Raw genomic sequence first — 20370 nt, forward strand, 5'->3', positions numbered from 1 at the left:
GCATATTGATAAAATAGAAATCATATTGATGGATATCAAGCTTGGTGACAGAACGCTCCAGGGTCTGTGTTTCTGATTGGTTCGGAGGATGTAAGGACTGTAGTATTAACTTACATGGCTACAATGCCAAAGAAAGGAAAACTGTTATTCCATTGAACTTCTTGACCCTTTTTTTTTCTATCATCGATATACGTCTATTAATCAAGATATATTTTTATTGAATTATCGTGGAGCCCTATTTTAACAGGACAGCTTCCACTCAGAAGAGGCCTCACCATGCTTGACCAGAGAAGTTGAGTGCAGTGGCTTAGAGTCATATCCAGATGTTGTCTTTTGAAAACAGATGTATGAGTGATGCCTGCATTGGTTGAGAGGTTGAAGGGGGTGAGGCACACAGCCTTGTCAGTGTTCAGACCAGAAGCTGCAAACTGCATTACATTGGTCTGCATGGTTGTTGTCCCAGAAGGAAGCCTCTTCTAAAGATTATTCAATTCAATTTTATTTATATGGCGCCAATTTATGATGTCATCTCAAGGCACTTTCCAAAGTCAACACGATTATCCACAAGAAAGCCTGCAAACAGCTTGCTGAAGACAAGCAGACTAAGGGGATGGTTTACTGGAACCATGCATACCTCCAGATATAAAACCTACTGAGTATCTGTGGGGCATCCTCAAACACAAGGGTGCAACGTTTCTAACATTCACCAGCTTCTTGCTGTCATCATGGAGGAGTCCAGTGGCAACTTGTGAAGCTTTAGTCAAGTCTGTCCCCCAGAGGCTGGAAAAAATGGGTGGCTACTCAAAATATGGACACTTTGGGCAGAGTTCGGCTGTTTTTTCTTTTTCTTAGGGGTATATTAACCTTTGTTGCCAGCAGTTTAGACATTAATGGCTGTGTTGAGTTATTTTTAGGGGATGGCAAATTTTTCCCAGATGCCCAAGCTGTACACTGACTTCTTTACATTGCATCAAAGTGTGTTCTTCTCAGTGTTGTCCTGTGAAAAGATATATTCGCTTTTAAGGGGAAATTTGAGGGGTGTACTCACTTTTTTAAGAAACTGCAGTTCAGGACTTTGACTTGGAAATACTAGCAAATGTTGTGATCTAAGCTATTCTACATTCAGCTGTGAACCCTTTGCCAGGTTCTCTTCCTGGATTTCTATGCATTTAGGTTCCTCCATCTTCCCATTAACTTTGATCAGCTTTCCTGTCCCTGCTGATGAGAAAGTGTGAGTGTGGCAAAATGCTACAATGTAATAATTGCACTGGCTCCTGTCCCAGGTTGATCGTTGATCCTGTTAAAATTCAAGCAATCTTTAGTGGGGTTTGCAAAAATAAATCTACAGGCACTGACGGCATCTCTGCTTCTCTCTTAAAGACTTGTACTGAAGAGCTTTCCATGGTGTGGTGTCCCATTTTTCAACAATGTGTTGATCAACACACTTTCCCTGTCATTTGCCAAAGGTCAATTATTAGCCTGCTATCTAAGAAACCATATCCGTCTGTTAACATTGACTACAGACCAGTGGCTTTAACATCAGCAGTCATGAAATGCTTTGACAAAAATGTGGTGTCCTTTTGGAAATCTGAAATAAATCCTGCTTTAGATCCTTTCAAATTTGCATACAGACAAGGACAACCCGCAGATGATGCTATCAACAGCATCACCCACCTAATTCCCGAAGACCTTGAAAACCCAAAGGCCTACGCCCGTTTTCTACGGTGGCGATTTTAGCTCCACTTTTAATACTTTGCAGCCTCACCTGCTCATTAGGAAATTATGTCAGATGAATGTTGATCTTTTTTGATTATTGACTGGTATCATTCCTTTTAAACTAACAGATCACAGCTTGTTAGAATTAATAATACTCTTTCAGAGCCAAGGCTTATCAGCACTGGATATCAACCAGGTGTCTTCCTTAAGATATCTTGGTGCCCACCTAGACAATCAGTTTAAATAGGAAGTTCATCTTAATAAATTTTGCTACAGCCGACTTGATTTTTTTTTTTACATAGACTGGGGGTCGTTGGGGTTCACCAGAGGATTATGTTTTTATTCTATCAGGCTGTATTGGAAAGTATTATCAGGTATGGAATATCAACATGGTTTGGTAATCTTTCTGTGCAGTTAAAGTCTAAACTTAATCATCGTGTGAAGACTGCAATGAGGGTCATAGGGAGGACTGATTATTCCTCCGTGTTGTCGATTTACGAGGAGTCCGTTCTCAGCCTCACACAGAGAGGACGGTCTGATCCCACTCATGTCCTCTATTCAAAATATGAAATGCTACCTTCTGGCAAACGCTATAAAGTGCCCATTTGCAAACTTAATAGATATAGATATAAATATTAATTTATCCCTACCTCCACTAGATGAATAAATAAAGTAGGCATAAAGTATGTTGATGTACGAAGGCTGCTTTGATGATGATTTGTTTTTGGAATATATGCGGTCTGGTGTGTTTTATGTTTTTATTGTGCTGTACATGTTTTAGGTTCTGCACTTACTGTTGTGTAATGTGTAATATGTGTATTTAGTTTATTTGTTTATTTAGTGTATTTAGTTTATTTTTTATGTAGTTTATTTGTTGTATTTTATGGTGACACTTTTGTTTTATCTTTTTAGCACATGTAGTCTGAGACAACTTTTCCCTACGGTTACAATAAAATACAATCTAATCTAAATAAAAAGAAACACCCCCACGGCATGATGCTGCCACCACAGTGTCACCTGAGAGATGATGTATTCAGGATCCAAAGTTTTCTGATTCATTCCTTGTTTGAATAGCAGAAACAGTCCAAAGAACACATCTGTCAGTTGAATGGCTACAGTTCAGTGACTAAATTGTTGAGTTATAAAAGATTTTCAAGATGGATGAAAAGTTTTCTTTTTCTTTTTTTCTGCTGTCTGGTTGTGAAACATCCACATGGACCACACTGTCCCCCTGGGACCGTTTTAGCTGTGAGATGTTGTTAAACTGAGATGCCAGTTTGATACAACTTTGATGACCGAGAATGCCTTTGATGACGTCCGTGTTATTTTTACAGACTTCAACTGGGATCACATGTGGCGAAGGACAAAGCACCACACACATTGTTCTGAGACGTGTATGAATGATACGTTTGGTGTTGTCTCTTAACTGTTCGTACATTTTTAGCTGATTGCACACGAAAACTGCACACTTGGTTAGCTCAAAGAATTCCTCATGAATGAGGCCATTTTCAACTTAAATATTTTGTGACCAATTTGCTCCTGGAGCCTAGTCCCTACCCTCTGCAACCTGTTATTTTTCTAGAACATAAACAGCGGAATTACAAAGCAGGAAGTTGTATGAAATTCAAAAGATTAATGTTGAAGGCCTCGTTATTTTTGTCCTCTCAATTCCATAGTCACAAAGCAAAATTACTGAAGACACTTTATTTGCTGTTAGACCTTTGTTGGAAGTAACAGATGGTGGATCAGTGTGATTTATTATAGAGTCAGCAAAATATTTCTAGATATGCATGACAAAGGTAAAATGAATTGACGGTCAGGCATATTTTGAGCCCTATCTCCCCATTTCCTCATAGACCAATGCTTTACTTGGACAAAGAATGTGGCTTCAGTCCAAGGTAAACAGTGTCATTATCAAATGAAATGATTTTTTTCTGACTGAAAAAAGAAAAAAAAATACAGTTTATATGTCTTTATTAACATATTCAAAAGCTGAACTCTTAATACAGATCAGTGCAATCCCAGGAGCGTTTCCAATCAGTCAGAAGTTATCACTTACTGCTTCCACTTTTCTAATCTTTAAGAAAAACAAACCCACCCCAGACCGTGAAAGAAATTGAAAGCAGACTATTTTGCTTGTAATTGACTTTTGACTTATTCTATCATTTGGCCTCATTCAAAGCACTTTATTTTGGCTTTTGTTCGCATTGCGTGGACCTGAAACAATTTGAGCGTTCTTATTGTTCGCAGCTTGTTGTCAGATTTGTTTAGATTCATAAATGCTTCTAAAGTGTGCCTGCAAAGGCGTAGCGATGCTGCCTTGCCAGATGTTGGACAGTCATATTTAAGATCTTGAGCCATTACAATGGTTTTTGTAAGGTTTTGGCTTTATTTCCAGAAAACTAAGTTCTCACAGAGCAGTATGAGACCGGGGACGTGTGCATTAAGCTAAAAGCACAAATGCATAGATTAAAGTATACAGTGGCTTACAAAAGTTTTCATACCCCATAACATGAACTCAACATTTTTCTAAGGAACAACCCCCAGAATATATTTCATTATTTATCGTCAACATCAGCATATTGTACTGGGACGTTGTGTGAAACCAACACAAGGCAGCGCATACATGCAAATCGGAATGCAGAGGAGAATTTTCGGCAAAATATTTTACAAATAAAGATCTGAAAAATGTGCCGTGCACAACTATTCAGCTCATTCCGATGCCCTTAAATAATTTCCAGTGATATTAATGTCCTTCATAAGGTACCTAGTTGGTGAATAGAGTCTACCTGTGTGTAATTTAAGCTCAGTGTAAATACAGTTGTTCTAGGAAGGCCTTTGAGGTTTGGTAAGAAAACATCAGAGAACAAACAGCGCCATGAATGCCAAGGAAAAAAGCTGGCAGATGAGATATTTTAAAGCCCTGTTTACACAATGTTTTCTGGTGAAAACAGAGCAGTTTAGTTACATTTGTACTGCTCATTTACACAACACTGATCATTTCCTTTTAGAGCGGCACAGTTTGAAAACGGTTTCCAGTGTGTAATCATTCGAAAACATCCTGATGTCTGTTGACGTGTAAATGGGAAAAACTGGACTTTTCTTTCAGGGAATCTATGGCTTATGCACAGTATGACAGAGATCAGTAGACATTAATGGACACCGGACATTATGACTGAAAATGCTTTTCTGCAGGAGGGAAAGGGAAGCTAGATAGAGAATGGATGGGGCTAACGGCCCGTTTATGCTTGACATGGACACTCTGCGTAGAAATGAGACATGCAGCCACAACGTCTGCAGCATTTATGCTCTGTGCGGCTTTTCCTCTGAAGTAGCACTATTCTCCTAGACTCTAGAGGGCAGTGTTGTGCTCCTACACCAAGCGTACTACACACAGTACACACAGGTAGTAAAACAGAACACAGAAAACAGTTGTTTCCAACATTTTCAACCCTCTAACTTTCTTCCAAGAGGGACGGCGATTTCTCTCCAGGAATTGTCAACAACTTGTTGATCATAGTGATCTGTATGGGCCGAATCCTAAAGATTATTAACAAACATAGAAATTATTTACACACCTCCGCCAGAAGGAGCACTTGCTCATCGGCCATGTTCTTTTGGATTTTCATTTGTGAAGAAGTTTGAAAATCATGTATACTTGTCCTTCCAATTCATGATTATGATCTACTTTGTGTTGATCAAAACTCAAATATTATACTAAAAGGTGTGTGGCTACAACATGACGCACTATGAAAAAGTTCAAAGGGTATAAATTCAAGACTTTGAACATGTGTTTCAGTTTGATGAGAATAGAAGCAATTCCTCAAGGCTTTCGCAATGAGAAAATGAACATGTTGGTTTTAATCTGGCAACATAATACAACAGAACTGCCATACAGATGTGTAATAATGTTTATCCAAAAATATTTTTAAATGGAAGTTGCTGTTTCTGTTATTTGTGTCTTGTGTGCAGTCATGTTACACTGAATAATAATCCACTGAATACACCATTTACAACATTTTACATCATAGCTACTCTTGAAATGGCTCAACAGCTGGATTTAAGCCTGCGTGGCCCACTGCAGTTCATTAAAAATACAAACACAAGCCACCAGAGGTAGAAACGACAACATTTTACTTGATGCAATAAATGAAAAGTATTGTCTGGGTAATTATTCAACTATGCAGTATACTGTGCGCAAATATTTCAAACAGCACTCCAAAGTTCACTTGAAGCTTGACTTTTGTTATGTGTCCCTTTTTTTATTGGTTTACCTAAATCCAGCTCCTCAGGTGCACTGCCACTGAACTGAAACAGTTTATTTGCCCTCCTCTTGTCCTTCTTTGAGGTTCACAGTGTATTTTCTGACTTCCCCAAAAAAACATTTTTAGTGTCTTCTGACTTTTAGATTGTGATAGTTAAATTAGCAGCCACTGTGTATGATATAAAAGAGTGATTTGTGTAGTACCATGCAAATACTTATAGAACCATTATGGTGCTGTGGTGTGGTAATGGAAACACCTACTGGTTTCTCAATTGTGGGTTCACTTTGCTACTCACCACCGCGACATCTTGATTTGTACAAGTGTCCCTAGAGTGAAATTATGATTCCAGGACATCTGGATTTCTATCACCTAATATCGATGCCCCTCTCCGCAGGTACTGGTGCCACATGGAGGGCTTCCAGTTGCTTTTGGGGCTGAGCCAGGCTAAGCTTCAGGAGCCACGGCTCGTCTGCCAGGTGCCCAGAGGCAAGCTACCACCCACCTGACTCAGGAAGGGTGCCCTGGTCTCCAAAACCAAGGTAATGTTCGCCAAGTGTCATGGTCTTGCATCATTGAGAGTCAATCTGTCCATCTCTTGGATACATGTGGCTGAAATGAGCATCCTCCGGGCCTCACCCTTAGAAACAGGGAAAGGAGCTTTGTTGTCCACAAGGAGCTGAAAGTATGGCTGTTACCCTTCATTTTAAAAGAAGTCAAACAGATTTCTGATAATAATGTGCACCTCCCTTTGGAGCTTTAAGGTGCATGTTCCCCTAGGAGGAGACCCGGGGTCAGACCCAGAACTTGCAGTGGAGTTCAGTTTTGTAACTTGCCTGTATCAGATCATTTCGAGTAGGTTGGGAACTACATTCAATTGTTTGATGGCAAGCACTTACATATTTTTTAATAATATTATGTAAATTGGACCAGTTTCCAATTAGTGTGCTGTCCTGAACAGTAGTTGTTAATCCCAGAAACTATAGATTCACATTTGTGTGGGTTGTGTCAACGTTTAAGGCTGTCTTTGTCCTGTAAGGCAAGAATGTTGAAAACGACCACACAGCAAAATCTCTACTGTCTATCTTACTCAGCTTTACAACTGCAATAGTCACTGAGGAGAAATCCATTCATGGTAACATACACCCAGAGGTGTTACAGTTTTCAGAAACCCTCTAAAATGGGATTACAATTGTTTTCTCAAACAAGTCTTCTGAATCCTCAGTAAAAGAAGAAATAATAACATAAAATGTGTATTCTTTCAGAGTCTCTTGCATTTAACATCTCTGATAGTTGATAATGTAACAAAATTCCCAGAAAGAAAACTCTTGCCCATTCATTGACAGCACCTACCCATTACTTACTTAGGACTGAAAATGGCTCTGGCAACATTATACCTCTGAATGGTTAATTCATCACAATGTCTATGAGAGGCAACGTTGTCTAAACATAATTGTTTTAAGGTAAAACTGTTAATACCGCTGTATTAAGGCAAGATTTTTTGCCAACCAGCTCACTCCCAATGCTCAGATATTCAGGATAAAAACAACAACATGCAATGGGGTCAAGCATCATCATAAGTGAGACCTTGTCAAACATTATTTTAACTGTTACTTTTCATTCAGTATTTATGTTATTATGGCTATGTATCCCATGTTCAGGTAAGAAGGCATTGTCTAATTATAGCAGTATAGCAATATATTCAACCTTTTAATAACAAATAGTTAGGTATTTGATGAGTGGTCTTGTTCAGCTGGCTTCTTCTTTCCAGTTTTTCAAGATGTAGGAAGTCCTTGCGTCGAGAGGGATCAACGCATCAAACCCCAAAGCTTTACAGTCACAAGACTCCACTTAAATAGGAAATCTTTAGAACAAGTTCTTGAGCCCATTGCGCCTGTTTCTTTTTGTTTTTTTTTGGCCATTCCTTTTTTCTAAGTTATGTCCAGCCAGTCAGGCCTCCTGTGTGGTTTGCAGGTGTGAACGTCCACTACGTCCTCACAGTCTTTGCACTCCACCGCGCAGCACCACTTGAACTTGCACTCACACTTGGTAACACGTTTGACGCGCATGGTGTCGTAGCCTCGTCCACAGCACATGACCTCGCAGCCATCTGTGCCTCTTGAGGACTTGTTGCACACTCTGCCGGCTGTCCCCAAAGAGCCTGGAAAATGAAGAAGAGGGTATGAATTTCTCACTTTAAGGCATAACGATCAAAGAATATCGAGTAGAACTTAAAGGGTTTGTAATAATAGTTGTCGATGATCATTAACTTTCCTGCAGAAGATGGCACTTAGAACAGCTAAGAACTGCAAGTGAGATTACTAAGCAGAGAACTTGACTATCCGTCTAATGTGCAGAAAATACAGATTTCATAGTTTCATAATTTCTTGTGTGACAAAATATTCTCTTTAACACAATCACCCCAGCAGGCCTCCTGAACTTTCTTGTTGCTAATATGGCTAAAATTTAATGAGAGAGACACTTATCAGATGAGAAACAATTTAAATGAATATGGACAATGAATTATATTAATTCCCTATATACTATAAAGGAGTTGCCAAAAAAAACATCAAAAATAATAATTGTGTGTTTTCACAAATAGAATAAAGGTTTCCTAAACCTCACTGTTAAAAAAAAAAAAAAAGTTTTGTTCTGGATACAGATCTCAAACTCTGGTTTGCCCAGTCTATATCGTATAGAAATGAAAAAATATATATAATCTAGTAAGGCACTGGTTGCTTTTTTATCACATATCATATTTAACATCATTAACCGGCCGCACTGTATGGCCATATTTTCTTATATTGATCTTATTATCCATAGTACAAAGGAGGCAGGGGGTTGGAGCATGTCCTCATTTACTGGACATGCAAAAAAAAACAAAAAACGTTAAATTCATCCAGGGCACGACTGCTAAAATAACATTTTTCATTTGCAAAGTGGCCAGTTGCCAGCCTATGCCACCTTGGGTAGTAAGAAACATCGACAATGTAGAAATCCCCTACTATACATAACACACACTGGCACAGATTGTGTAGTTTATTTGCAGTAGTGATTAGTAAGGATGCTCCACCAAATTAAATTAAGAAAAACTTCACTTGTGTCACAGATGGTTAACAGCTAATGCTGCCAGTCTGGCCAACAGCAGAAGACATTTTGATGCAATGATTTCGTTTTCCAAACCAAAATACCCCATTTTCCCACACTCTTCAAGAAGGTTCAAGCTACCAGATACCAGATAGAATAGTCTCAGACCCTGATTGTGGTCATGTACTCAAGTGGAAAATCTTGGCCTAAGATCAGATGCCAGGTCTAATAACAGGGTGTCTCTGAAGTCAACAAGAAAAGAATAGAAGGAGATATTCCCCCATGGCTCAGAGAGAAGAGCTTCACACTGACCAAAGGAAGGATTTGAAAAATAAGCCCGATGTTTCCTTAGGCTGTGAATTCCTGTACAATGGAGATTAGCAGTGAGGTAGGTCATGGACTGCTATTATGATCACTTCACAAGGTAAGATGGCATATCCTTTCTAATGAAAACACTGTAGTTATCTCACTGTTGTCAAAGTGCAACCAAGCTAACTGATGGGAGGAGCAGAGGAATTTGTAAGATCAATGCCATCATGTTCCCTGCAAACGCTACTCTCACCTAACCTACTAACAGTGAACTCTGTCACGCTCTGCTGAAGGGGATGGATCTGAGAACGAGGCAAAGCAAACATCAGGAATTAAAGGAGATGTGAGAGGTCAAATTACTGAACTTTAAGCTGTGGAAGAATTTAGGAATTCAGTGGAAGTCCGTCCATTTTGTTAAGTATTACAGCATCCACCATCTGACATTTTTCAAAACAATGTTTCAAAGGAAATATAGATTTTTTTTAAGTTTTAAAGAAACGATGAAGGTCCATGGAAGTCTTTTTTGACATTCAGCCTAGAACAAAATACGGAAAATGTCATTTTATCCCTTTCGTCCTATTAAAGTATAGCCTAAAGAAAAATCTGATACATTTTGAACTAAATTTAAAGATGATCAGATGGTTTGATCTAAGGTGCCCTGTAGACAATCCTTGACGTACTCCACAGCAAGATCTATAAAGCATCCATTTGCTTTATAGATGGAAAGTTATCTGGAAGGACAAGCTGATGTCAGAAGGTCCACAAACAATAAGGATATATATATATATATATATATATATATATATATATATATATATATATATATATATATATTTATTTATTTATTTATTTATTTATTTTTTAAATAAAGCTAAAGTTTGGGGGAGATTCACAAGATGTTGACCTCAGCTGGATTCAATACATCAAGAGTGACCACAAACTAATGTATCCTGGATACATCATGCTATGTCCATGCTAAACCAGACACCTCAGACGACTTTTACCTGGGGCAAGGAGGAAGGTAACTGGGCTGTTACTAGTTCAAAAGTAATCTTTTCAGATAAAATAAACATTTGCATGTTTTGTTATTCCAAGAGGACTTGATAACTTCTTACACTATCAACAATGGCATTATGACCATGGCATTACCGTTGTTAATTTGTCAAGGAAACCTTTCTGATGTGAACTTCATAGAGACCAGACCCAGCAATGCAGATGACCTGGAAGCTGCTATCAAAGCAACCTGGGCTTCCCTTACACCTCAGAAGAGCCAGAGGCTGATCATCTCCATGCCACGCTGCATTGATGCAGTAATTGATGCAAGGAACCTGACCCAGTATTACTGTATAATGAATGGACACATTTTCAGTAGGCCAGATATTGTTATTAAAAATCATTATTTATTGGTCTTTTGTACTATTAAAATTTTGGGTTAGGTGGGATTTTATTTTTATTTTTATAAACTGCGAGCCATAATAATCTAAATTAACAGCGTTAAACACAATTTTATAATTGCAAATCAAAATTAATTTGCAAGAATTTGTAATTCCTTCACTTGCCTGCCATGCGGTCCCTGACACAGTAGTCGGGGGAGTTCTCCACATACACCAGTTCATTCTTGGTGGTTCCCTGGAAATCCTTGTCAGCCACCATAAAGCCGGTCCCATCCTGGTTCATCGTCACTTCGATGGCCGTGTTGTACTTCTTCCGAAGGTAGTCTCCGGTTCGCCTGAAGTCAGACATAGCCAGCCAACAGGTTCTCAGAGAACAGGAACCACTGACCCCGTGACACTTGCACTCCAGCTTCATAAAGCGCTTCACTGCCTAGAGCAGGGGTCAGAGGTGACAGGGTGTTAAGCTGTTGACGTAGCCTGTGGCAGATGCAGGTGTAATTAGCTCTGCTCTTGATTGTGCTCAGATTTTAACGTATGTTCTATCTGTGACTTTTGAAGACCAACAAACTTGATGGATGAAAGCAACGTGGAAAATCTTTACTTTCTCAAGTCTGCTGCTCTTATTATTCTTTCAAAAAATGTAGAAACTGCATTTTTCTCATTTTCATCAAAGAAAATGAAAAGAGCCGTGGAAGATTTGTGATTTTTGGCGTAACATTACTTATCTTTATTTTAGTATTTCTATCAAGCCATATAGTAAAACCTTTGGTGATCTGGATGGTCAATTATAATCAGAAATGTGTTGTGGAAAAAAGACTAAAGAAGCCCATATGTTACAGAAATGTATGAAACCATAGGAATAATATTGTTCTCTTTTTCCTTGATTTCCTTATTCACAACATAAGAAAACGACATTGGTTTTCTAACTTGTATTAAAAAACGTAACTTCTGACACAAATTGAATGCAGCAATATAACATTGAGATACCATTTATGTTTGGTCCTCACTATTGCATAGATGTAAAATAAATTAAGTAGGATAAGTATGAGAACAGACACTTGCCACTTTACAAACTTGACTTTGTAAAGTGCCTTGAGATGACATGTTTCATGATTTGGCGCTATATAAATAAAATTGAATTGAATTGAATTGAATTGAATTCTGCCTACATCTCTTGCCTTTATAGGTGAACGTATTTTGTTATTCAAAAATAAGGACACTTGGTCCAGTCTTGAAACACTGTAATAATTCTCTGTTTATTTATATGGGCTTATAAATGCAACATATTAAAAGCATGCCTTCTCTGTGTGGTTAGAAAAAGAATAGTCAAATAGCAAACTTCAAATGTCAAAAAGTCAACGAGAACACAAGTGACTTTCAAATCACCGAAGTTAACCAAGGACATAATTAATGTCTCTTCTGTGTTGGAATTGCTCACTTTTTGTGGCATACTAAAAGATAAAGAAACACAAATCCGAAATAATATTTCTTTCTATGTAATAATAAAAACAAAAAGCAGCTGTCCACCAACAACACCAAACACAGAAACACATTTGCCAGCTTTGGACGCGGCGCACTCCGCCACCCATTTGTCCCGACCAGGACCTTATGAAGGAAATGTCTTTGGCAGTTCATCTGTAAAGCTACTCCTGAACTTTGACGTGTTGTAAACAGCAGCGGTACCAGCACTGCTCTGCGGGTCCATCTGTGAGCAGAGGAGAACCACCCACAAAGCAGTAGCATGGGGATGATGTCACACGAAAGACAACACCAGTCAATCTAAGTACATGATGGTCCCAGTAGAAAACAAAGAAAACTGGACATTTTCATTAATCTATAAAGAACTTAGAGCTAATACAATGGTGTAGTTATCCAGTACTTAAAGAAAAACGAAATGTTAGGACCTTGATTTTGCAACTTCTTCTCAACTCTAAACTCCCTCCATTCAACCATGTTATCATTATTAAGAGAAAATGCTGCCATGTACTAACTTCTTTTTCCTTGTACATAGAAAACATGGTTCTCTGATTGTTTCTGAGAAGAATGATCTGCAAGTTAAATGCCCTGACCGCTGATTTTGTTCATATTCGCTTTTAAAGACTTGTTTTTCTGAATTAGAACTGCCGCTGCTCACCATCCGACCGCACCGGTTGTTGTGCAGGTTCATCAGCGCTCTGGCGTCCCTCACCATCTTCTCTCGAGCATCTACGAAAGCCTTGGCAAACTTGATGCCGTAGTTGACGTTGTCGCTGCAGCCCCCCCAGTCAAAGTTGCCCTTTTCATCCCGCGCTTGGCCACGCTTGAGACCGTCGCAGTTGCAGATCTTGAGCTCGCCCTGACTGCACGCTCTGGTGATGGCGTAGACCACTCCGGCCGAGGAAATGGCATAAACAAATGCTGCCTCTCTGCTGCCTGTGAGGAGAAACGTACATTACCGTTAGAGATTTAAAAAAAAAAAACACACCTATTTCAAGCAATTAAAAAAAAAAAAAGTAAAAAACAAAGCCTGGATTTGTTTTTCGTAGTTGAAGACGTTTCGCTTCAACTACGAAAAACAAGTCCAGTTGCTTTGTTTTTTACTTTTTTTGGAATGACCATGACCTGGATGACTGAGAATCTTCACCAGCATCTTTCAAGCAATATTTGATGTTCTGTTTACGATATTCCTCCGGAATATCGCCAAAATTAGAAACATTCTGTCCAGGAGTGATGCTGAAAAACTGGTCCATGCATTTGTTACTTCAAGGCTGGACTATTGTAATTCTTTACTATCAGGAATTCCACAAAATGCAGTTCAAAGCCTTCAGCTGATCCAAAATGCTGCAGCAAGAGTTCTGATGAAAATCAACAAGAGGGATCATATTTCTCCAATTTTAGCTTCCCTTCATTGGCTTCCTGTTAAATCAAGAATAGAATTTAAAATTCTTCTTCTAACGTATAAAGCCCTTCATAATCAAGCTCCATCATATATCAGAGCTCTGATTACCCCGTATGTTCCTAACAGAGCACTTTGCTCTCAGACCGCAGGTCTGCTGGTGGTTCCTAGAGTCTCTAAAAGTAGAATGGGAGGCAGATCCTTTAGCTATCAGGCTCCTCTCCTGTGGAACCAACTCCCAGTTTTGGTCCGTGAGGCAGACACCCTGTCTACTTTTAAGACTAGGCTTAAAACTTTTCTTTTTGACAAAAATTATAACTAGTGACTCATGTTACTCTCAGCCACCTTTATAGTTTTACTGCTATAGGCTTAGGTTACTGGAGTATATCAGGATCTAATTTTCCTCACTATATTGAGTTCTACTGTTCTTCAATTATGCATTATGTGTTGTCATTTCTGCTTTAACTTTCTGTTCTCTCTCTTTTCTCTTCATAGTAGGTACACCTGGTCTGGCGTTCTGTTAACTGTGACATCATCCAGAGAAGACGGCTCACCCGCTACTACCATCTAATGTAGAACAGATTACTAGACCAATGTGTGCTTCTGTGCTTTTTTGTCTCTCTTGTTGTGTCTGTTCTGTCTTCTGTAACCCCAGTCGGTCGAGGCAGATGACCGTTCATACTGAGCCCGGTTCTGCCGGAGGTTTTTTTTTTCCCGTTAATGGGTGGTTTTTCTTCCCACTGTCGCTTCATGCTTGCTCAGTATGAGGGATTGCAGCAAAGCCATGTACAATGCAGATGACTCTTCCTGTGGCTCTACGGTTCCCCAGGAGTGAATGCTGCTTGTCGGGACTTTGATGCAATCAACTGGTTTCCTTATATAGGACATTTTTGACCAATCTGTATAATCTGACCCAATCTGTATAATATGATTGAACTTGACTTTGTAAAGTGCCTTGAGATGACATGTTTCATGATTTGGCGCTATATAAATAAAATTGAATTGAATTGAATTGAATTGTTTAACACCCTGAATCAGCTACAGTCATTTTGATCTCTTGGTATTTAAACTGTTTGGCACCAGCAACCCCCGCGACCCCATGAGGGACTAAGCGGGTCAGAAAATGGATGGATGGATGGATGGATGGATGGATGGATGGATGGATGGATGGATGGATGGATGGATGGATGGATGGATGGATGGATGGTTGGTTTCTATGTTTGGTATACACTTTGATTGGCTGACGATCTGTCCAGACTGTACCCTGCCTCAAGTCAAACGACCGCTGGAGGTAGGCACCAGCCCCCCTGCAACCCTGCATGGATAAGCGGCAGTAAACAATGGATGGATGGATGGTATAAAGTAATCTTTCCTCTGTATATTTTAAGCAGCAGAGGTGCCATAATCAGTCCATTTATCGTAGATGGTCCAGACAGAGTTGCAGCTATAGTATCATGCCAAACAATAATCTTTTTTTTTTTTCAAATTTGCACAGATGGAGGCTTTCTGGGTCCCTGAACTGTGTTTTCATTTCAGACAAGAGGAGATTCTGGGGGTTATTTGGTCTGGCTGTTCCACCCTCCTCCTGTTCTCATTCCCGCTCACGCAATGAGGCAAAGCACAGGCGATATGTCAGGGAGTGAAGCTTTGTCTGGCTGCCAGATACATCTACCCAAATATTTACATCTTCTATTACTGTTTATACATCACCAGCGTGGATCTCTCAATCTGCTTCTTGTTTTCAGAGAGCATTCACTTTCCCAATCTTCCTTCATTCCAGAGACGGTAAAATAGCCCACGACACTTTCCCCTATTGTTTGTATTCCAGGCTAAAGTTGATTTAAAGTTTGCTCCTCGCTCGCGAGCCTTTTCCGAGGAAAAACGAACTCAAGTGTCATGCAGATAAGCGAGCACTGTGGCACAGCACGCAGACAGAAATGTCAGACTCACTTCGCAGCATCACCCTGCCAAACACGGTGTGGTCGCGGTCGAGCGTGCTGCAGTTCCAGCGGTGGTGTCTGAACTGGTGCTGGCACTCTTTGATCCACTCCTTGGCCCCCTCGCTAATGGACTGCATCATGTCCGGGTGCCGCTGGCAGAGCTGCCGCTGCTTGTTCACCAGGCCGGGAATGTTGTCACAGATCACCCGAGCACCCAGGGCTCCGATGTACCTGCAGACGCACAGATAACGCGAATGGTTAACAAGCCTGGAGACGGTAACTTTTTTGTGGAGTTGGGTCAGACAGCTGAGTTCGGGGGTCGCGCCACAAAGCCATCCACATGTTTCGCACGATGCAAAACTCAAAATGAACCACTTCGACGTCAGATGGCGGGTGGACACATTCCTTCGTGTTCAAGAAATGTTCTTTGTTTATATCAGTTTTATATCTTCAGTGAGAGCAGAAAAGGTTCTCGTTGGGAATAAATTAGAACAGATCAAATGTGTTTAAACCCTAACTTGACTCAACTTTTATTTCTATCAACTAAACCCTTCTGTAATACAGTACGTGCCACATCTTGGGCAACTCTGGTTAAGAAACATAAAATACCTTGGAGTAAATTTATGTTTTACAGCAGTTCAATAAATGTACACTGAATAATAAAGTGCCAGAATAAGTAGCACTCTGATAATATATATGTTAGTTATTGTACGTTGGTTTTATTTTTAAAAGTCTTATATAACAAAAATGGGTTTTGACGTTGTCTCGTCTTCCCTTTTCTTTTTCTGATCAGGCGGCGATAACAAGCGAGGGACAGAGCAGCAAGTTGTTTAAAAAGAAGCGTAGTACTACCCAAGGTCTTTGCTCTCCTTTTCTTTATAAACTGTGAAGGCAGATTTTTCGTTTTCTTCTTAGAATGTAATAAAAATGATTCCTCTGGGAGAAAAACATGTGTTTGCAGAACTGTCATTACTGTCACAATAACTGAGACTTTTCTCTCTGGTGACTGAGGCGAGCGTTCAGGCAATTGTGGCATTTTTCTCATTGAGAAAAAAAAAAGCCTTTAGCTTCCTGTTCATAATGTTTGTTGCCACTTATAATCCCAGATTTTTCAGAGGCCCTTGAGAGAACGGATCATTCAGCGGACTTGTTGGTGGGCTTTTCTTCTGAACAGGACAAGAGGACAGCTCAAATCAAGCATATGATTGCACCGGGCTCCCCTCTCCTCCTCTCTCTACCCATTTTGGCCTCTTTAAGCTCTGTTCTCCTTCGGGATATCATCCTGGTGCTTAATCGCAGCCGCTTTTGTGTCGCCAGGCCACTGACACAGAAACAGACGTAGCGGCCTGTTTCCACTCCTGTTATGGCTCTCCCTGTCCTGTTCTGACCATGGCAATCTGCCTGAGCAGTAAAGCAAAACAGGAGCAGTACTTGTGTTTATTGTGTGATGTACAGAAAGAGCGCTGAGTGTCTCCAAGAGGGCAAAGAAAGAGAGAGAGTGAGGAGTGGGCGCTATAGTGAGACCAGTGGTGCTCATCTTAAATACTTCAGTTGTTGAAACAAGGGGAAAACAGATACAGGCAAACAACTGAACTAAAAGTGCCTAACAGCTTCCAATCTGTTTGCACGAACGGAAAAGTTGAAAAATAATTTTACCCGCGCTTTTCAAAAAAGGAATGAAGCAAGTAGTGTTAAAATAATTAAAAAAAGGAGATTAGGAGAACTAAAAGCTCATCAAAATGTATTTGCTTGCAGGTGGGATTTCAGGTTAGATTGGATTAGGGGGTGTTGCTTATTCTCCAGATCCCCCCCCCCCCTTTTTTTGAGGGTATTTAAAACCCTTAAGAGAAATCATCAAGGGGCATTCACTCATGCACCACTGCCTGCACCTGCCTCCTATACTCTGAGCATGAGAGGCGGATAGGGGAACCTCTCTTCACACCATTAATCTTCAGAACGTTGCTGCAGTGAACATCTCAGTTTGCAGTGACATTGAAAAGAATAACATAAACACAGAAGTAAAGATGATCCTCTTTTAAAGACATGGGAGAGTGCATACGCTATTCGAAAATGTGTGTGTGTGTGTGTGTGTATATATATATATATATATATATATATATATATATATATATATATACATATATATGAGTGTATATAGTATTTCATTATATAACTGCCAGTTGAAAAATTTTAATTCCCTCGAAAAGTTTATTTATTTCATTTATTTCAGCAACTAGTCACTGGAAATAAGTTTCATATATATATTTCATATATGTTTTAAGCATTTCTTTTAAAAATAAATATCAGTTAGTATGACTAATAAACAAAGATTTTTACTTCAGCAATGTTATGTTATGGCCTTGTTGCAACCTATTAAATCATGGCAAAGTCTGCTGACTTGACCATTGTCCAGCAAACAGTCACTAAAAACCCCAACAAGCAGCATAAACCATGAAAGGTCATGGCCAAAGAAGCTGGCTGTTCACAGAGAGCTATATCCAAGCATACTGATGGAAAGTTATGTGGAAGGAAAAAGTGTAATGCTGAATGGTGCACAAGCAGGACTAACTGCAACCTTGGGAGACTTAAGAAGCAAAGCCAGTGCATGACTTTAATGGAGAGTAACACGGTTTAGGCTGCAGCTTAAAGTCTGTGTTTCATGAGACATCACACATGTAACCCCTGTACCCGAGACAACATCCAAAACACCACATCTGGCGAAGGAAAAAGGACTAGGCCAGTGCTAAGTAGTCCCATAAAATCCTTTTTTCTTGTTAAAGTAAGTTATGCATTTTCTTTGGAAATCAAAGTCTCAGAGTCTGATGGAAGAGTGAAGATGCACAAAATCTAATTTATGTAGTCAAGTGGGAAGCTTTCATAGTCAGTGACGGTTTGGGAAGAAATGCTAATTTATCTTCTGATATCTTCTGGTCTAAACCAGTGCAGCCATCATCCAGCCAACCCCAATGTCTAAACCCACTTGTCGCTGTGGAGGAGCCGGGGCCTATCTGGGCAGGAGGCGTCCCTTCACAGCCAAACTCCGCTTCCTACAAGGAAACTCTACAGAGCTTGGAGTTGGCTCCTTCCTGCTCTCCAAAAAGTACAAATCATTGGTTTAATGGCCATCACTTTGCTTGACTGGCTAGCAAATTCATCTGACCTTTATTGTGCTTATGTAGCATTTTCATTTTCTGATAAATTGAATGTTATTTTTAGCTATAAGCCATAATCATCCAATTAACTAAAATAAACATTTGGAATACTGTATATCACTCTGTGTGTCATAAATCTGTGTTATAAGAGTTTAATTTTGGAATTGAATCACTGAAATAAACTAACTTTTAGACAATACCATTTATTGAGATGATCCTGTGAATAGAAAAGCAACACAACCTACTTTTGCAGCAACTGCATCCAGTTTATAATTAACTTGAAATATGTTAGCAAACTGTTGACTTACATACATCCAAAATAAATACTCCAAGATCTCACTCACCACCACGATGAATCCACTCTGGGTGTGAAAATGAGCAGGAGCAGAATAAAAATGGGTTTGGCAGGATGTTGCCTCTTTGACCCATTTCTGATCCCCATGGCACTGCTGTTGTCGGATAAGCTCCTGGATTTCATCGGAGAAATCATGGTTCTTCCGCTCGTGTGTTGGTAAAAGACGCGCGGTCAGATGCGAAAGTCCCCGGTGACTGTCCGCCGTCCATCATCGGCGGATGGCAAGAACTTCACAGAAAGAAAAAAGTGCGTCCAGCAGTCTCCATCAGTTAACTACAGACAAGATGCAGAGCGAAGTTTGGGTCAGCGCATCTGTACGCGCCTTCATTAGCACAAGAGATCGGTCGTAATGTGATACTTGAGCGCGCCGACGCCGATTTATGAGACAACTTTAAATTTAGCTGCCTCGTTGCGCCACAAAATGAAGTTCAGAAAAGTTGCCGGAACTCAAAATCAACAGAATCCCCTGATGCTCGATTGTCCGGAAAACATAACAGAGCCCGGCGGGAGAAACATCCGAGGATGGGACCGATCCTGTGCTCACCTTTCCACCAGCAGCCGGGAATGAAGATGCGTAAGGAAAGGCGCAGACGGCGCTTTGCTCCGGCGCGTCAGCTGTGCGCCACTCCCCTCTCAGTCCCTCACCCCGTCCAGACTACACACATTTCGCACGCACATTTAACATCTGCTGACAGCGGAAAGGTACTTTTGAACTGAAAGTGGGTTTTGTTTTGTCTGATGGCTGGAGGTTGCAAAGAAAATTCAGTTTTCAGGGCAATAAAAACGTAATTTATCCAGAAGAGTGGGGAAGGATGCGCGCATTCAAACAGACTTTGTTAAAGCTTCAAGTGAGAAATTCTTACAGTTTACAATCCCCCCCCCCCCCCCCCCCCCAAAAAAAAAAAAACTTTGAGAGCAGGATTACATTTGAAGATAAAATAACAATAGAAAAAAGTTATTAAGCTGATGCTTAGTTTTGGAAATAATGTGTCCATTGGAATTTACTGTCAAATACTTTCGAAGGGGAAACACCATTACTGGTCTCAGCCCAGCGCCTTTGTCGAAAAAATACACAAAAGAGCAAAAAACAAAAAAACGTCAGTAAATATCTCAATTTCTTAACAAAAAAAAAAAGGCCATGCCCAAAGAAAATTTGTAGAGTGACAATTTCCTAACATAGTGGCACACACCTGTTAAAATACCAGACTTATGATGTAATAAACTACACCTTCATCTTTAATCTGTCATGTATCCTGTTAAATTGGACTGACAAAAAAAGC

General features: G+C 39.9%; 1 protein-coding gene across 1 annotated transcript; it reads right to left on the reverse strand.

The window, feature by feature from the left end:
- Positions 1 to 5962: 5962 nt before the first annotated feature.
- wnt2ba (wingless-type MMTV integration site family, member 2Ba) lies at positions 5963 to 19694 on the reverse strand. Its single transcript, XM_012876628.3, has 5 exons — positions 19080 to 19694; positions 15594 to 15814; positions 12903 to 13180; positions 10934 to 11198; positions 5963 to 8139 (listed from the first exon to the last, which is right to left on the reverse strand). The coding sequence occupies exons 1-5, from the start codon at positions 19223 to 19225 to the stop codon at positions 7910 to 7912; spliced, it is 1140 nt and encodes a 379-aa protein (XP_012732082.1). The 5' UTR covers positions 19226 to 19694; the 3' UTR covers positions 5963 to 7909.
- Between the last annotated feature and the right edge of the window lie 676 nt (positions 19695 to 20370).

Source organism: Fundulus heteroclitus, chromosome 20, assembly GCF_011125445.2.
Source record: "Fundulus heteroclitus isolate FHET01 chromosome 20, MU-UCD_Fhet_4.1, whole genome shotgun sequence".
Taxonomy (NCBI): domain Eukaryota; kingdom Metazoa; phylum Chordata; class Actinopteri; order Cyprinodontiformes; family Fundulidae; genus Fundulus; species Fundulus heteroclitus.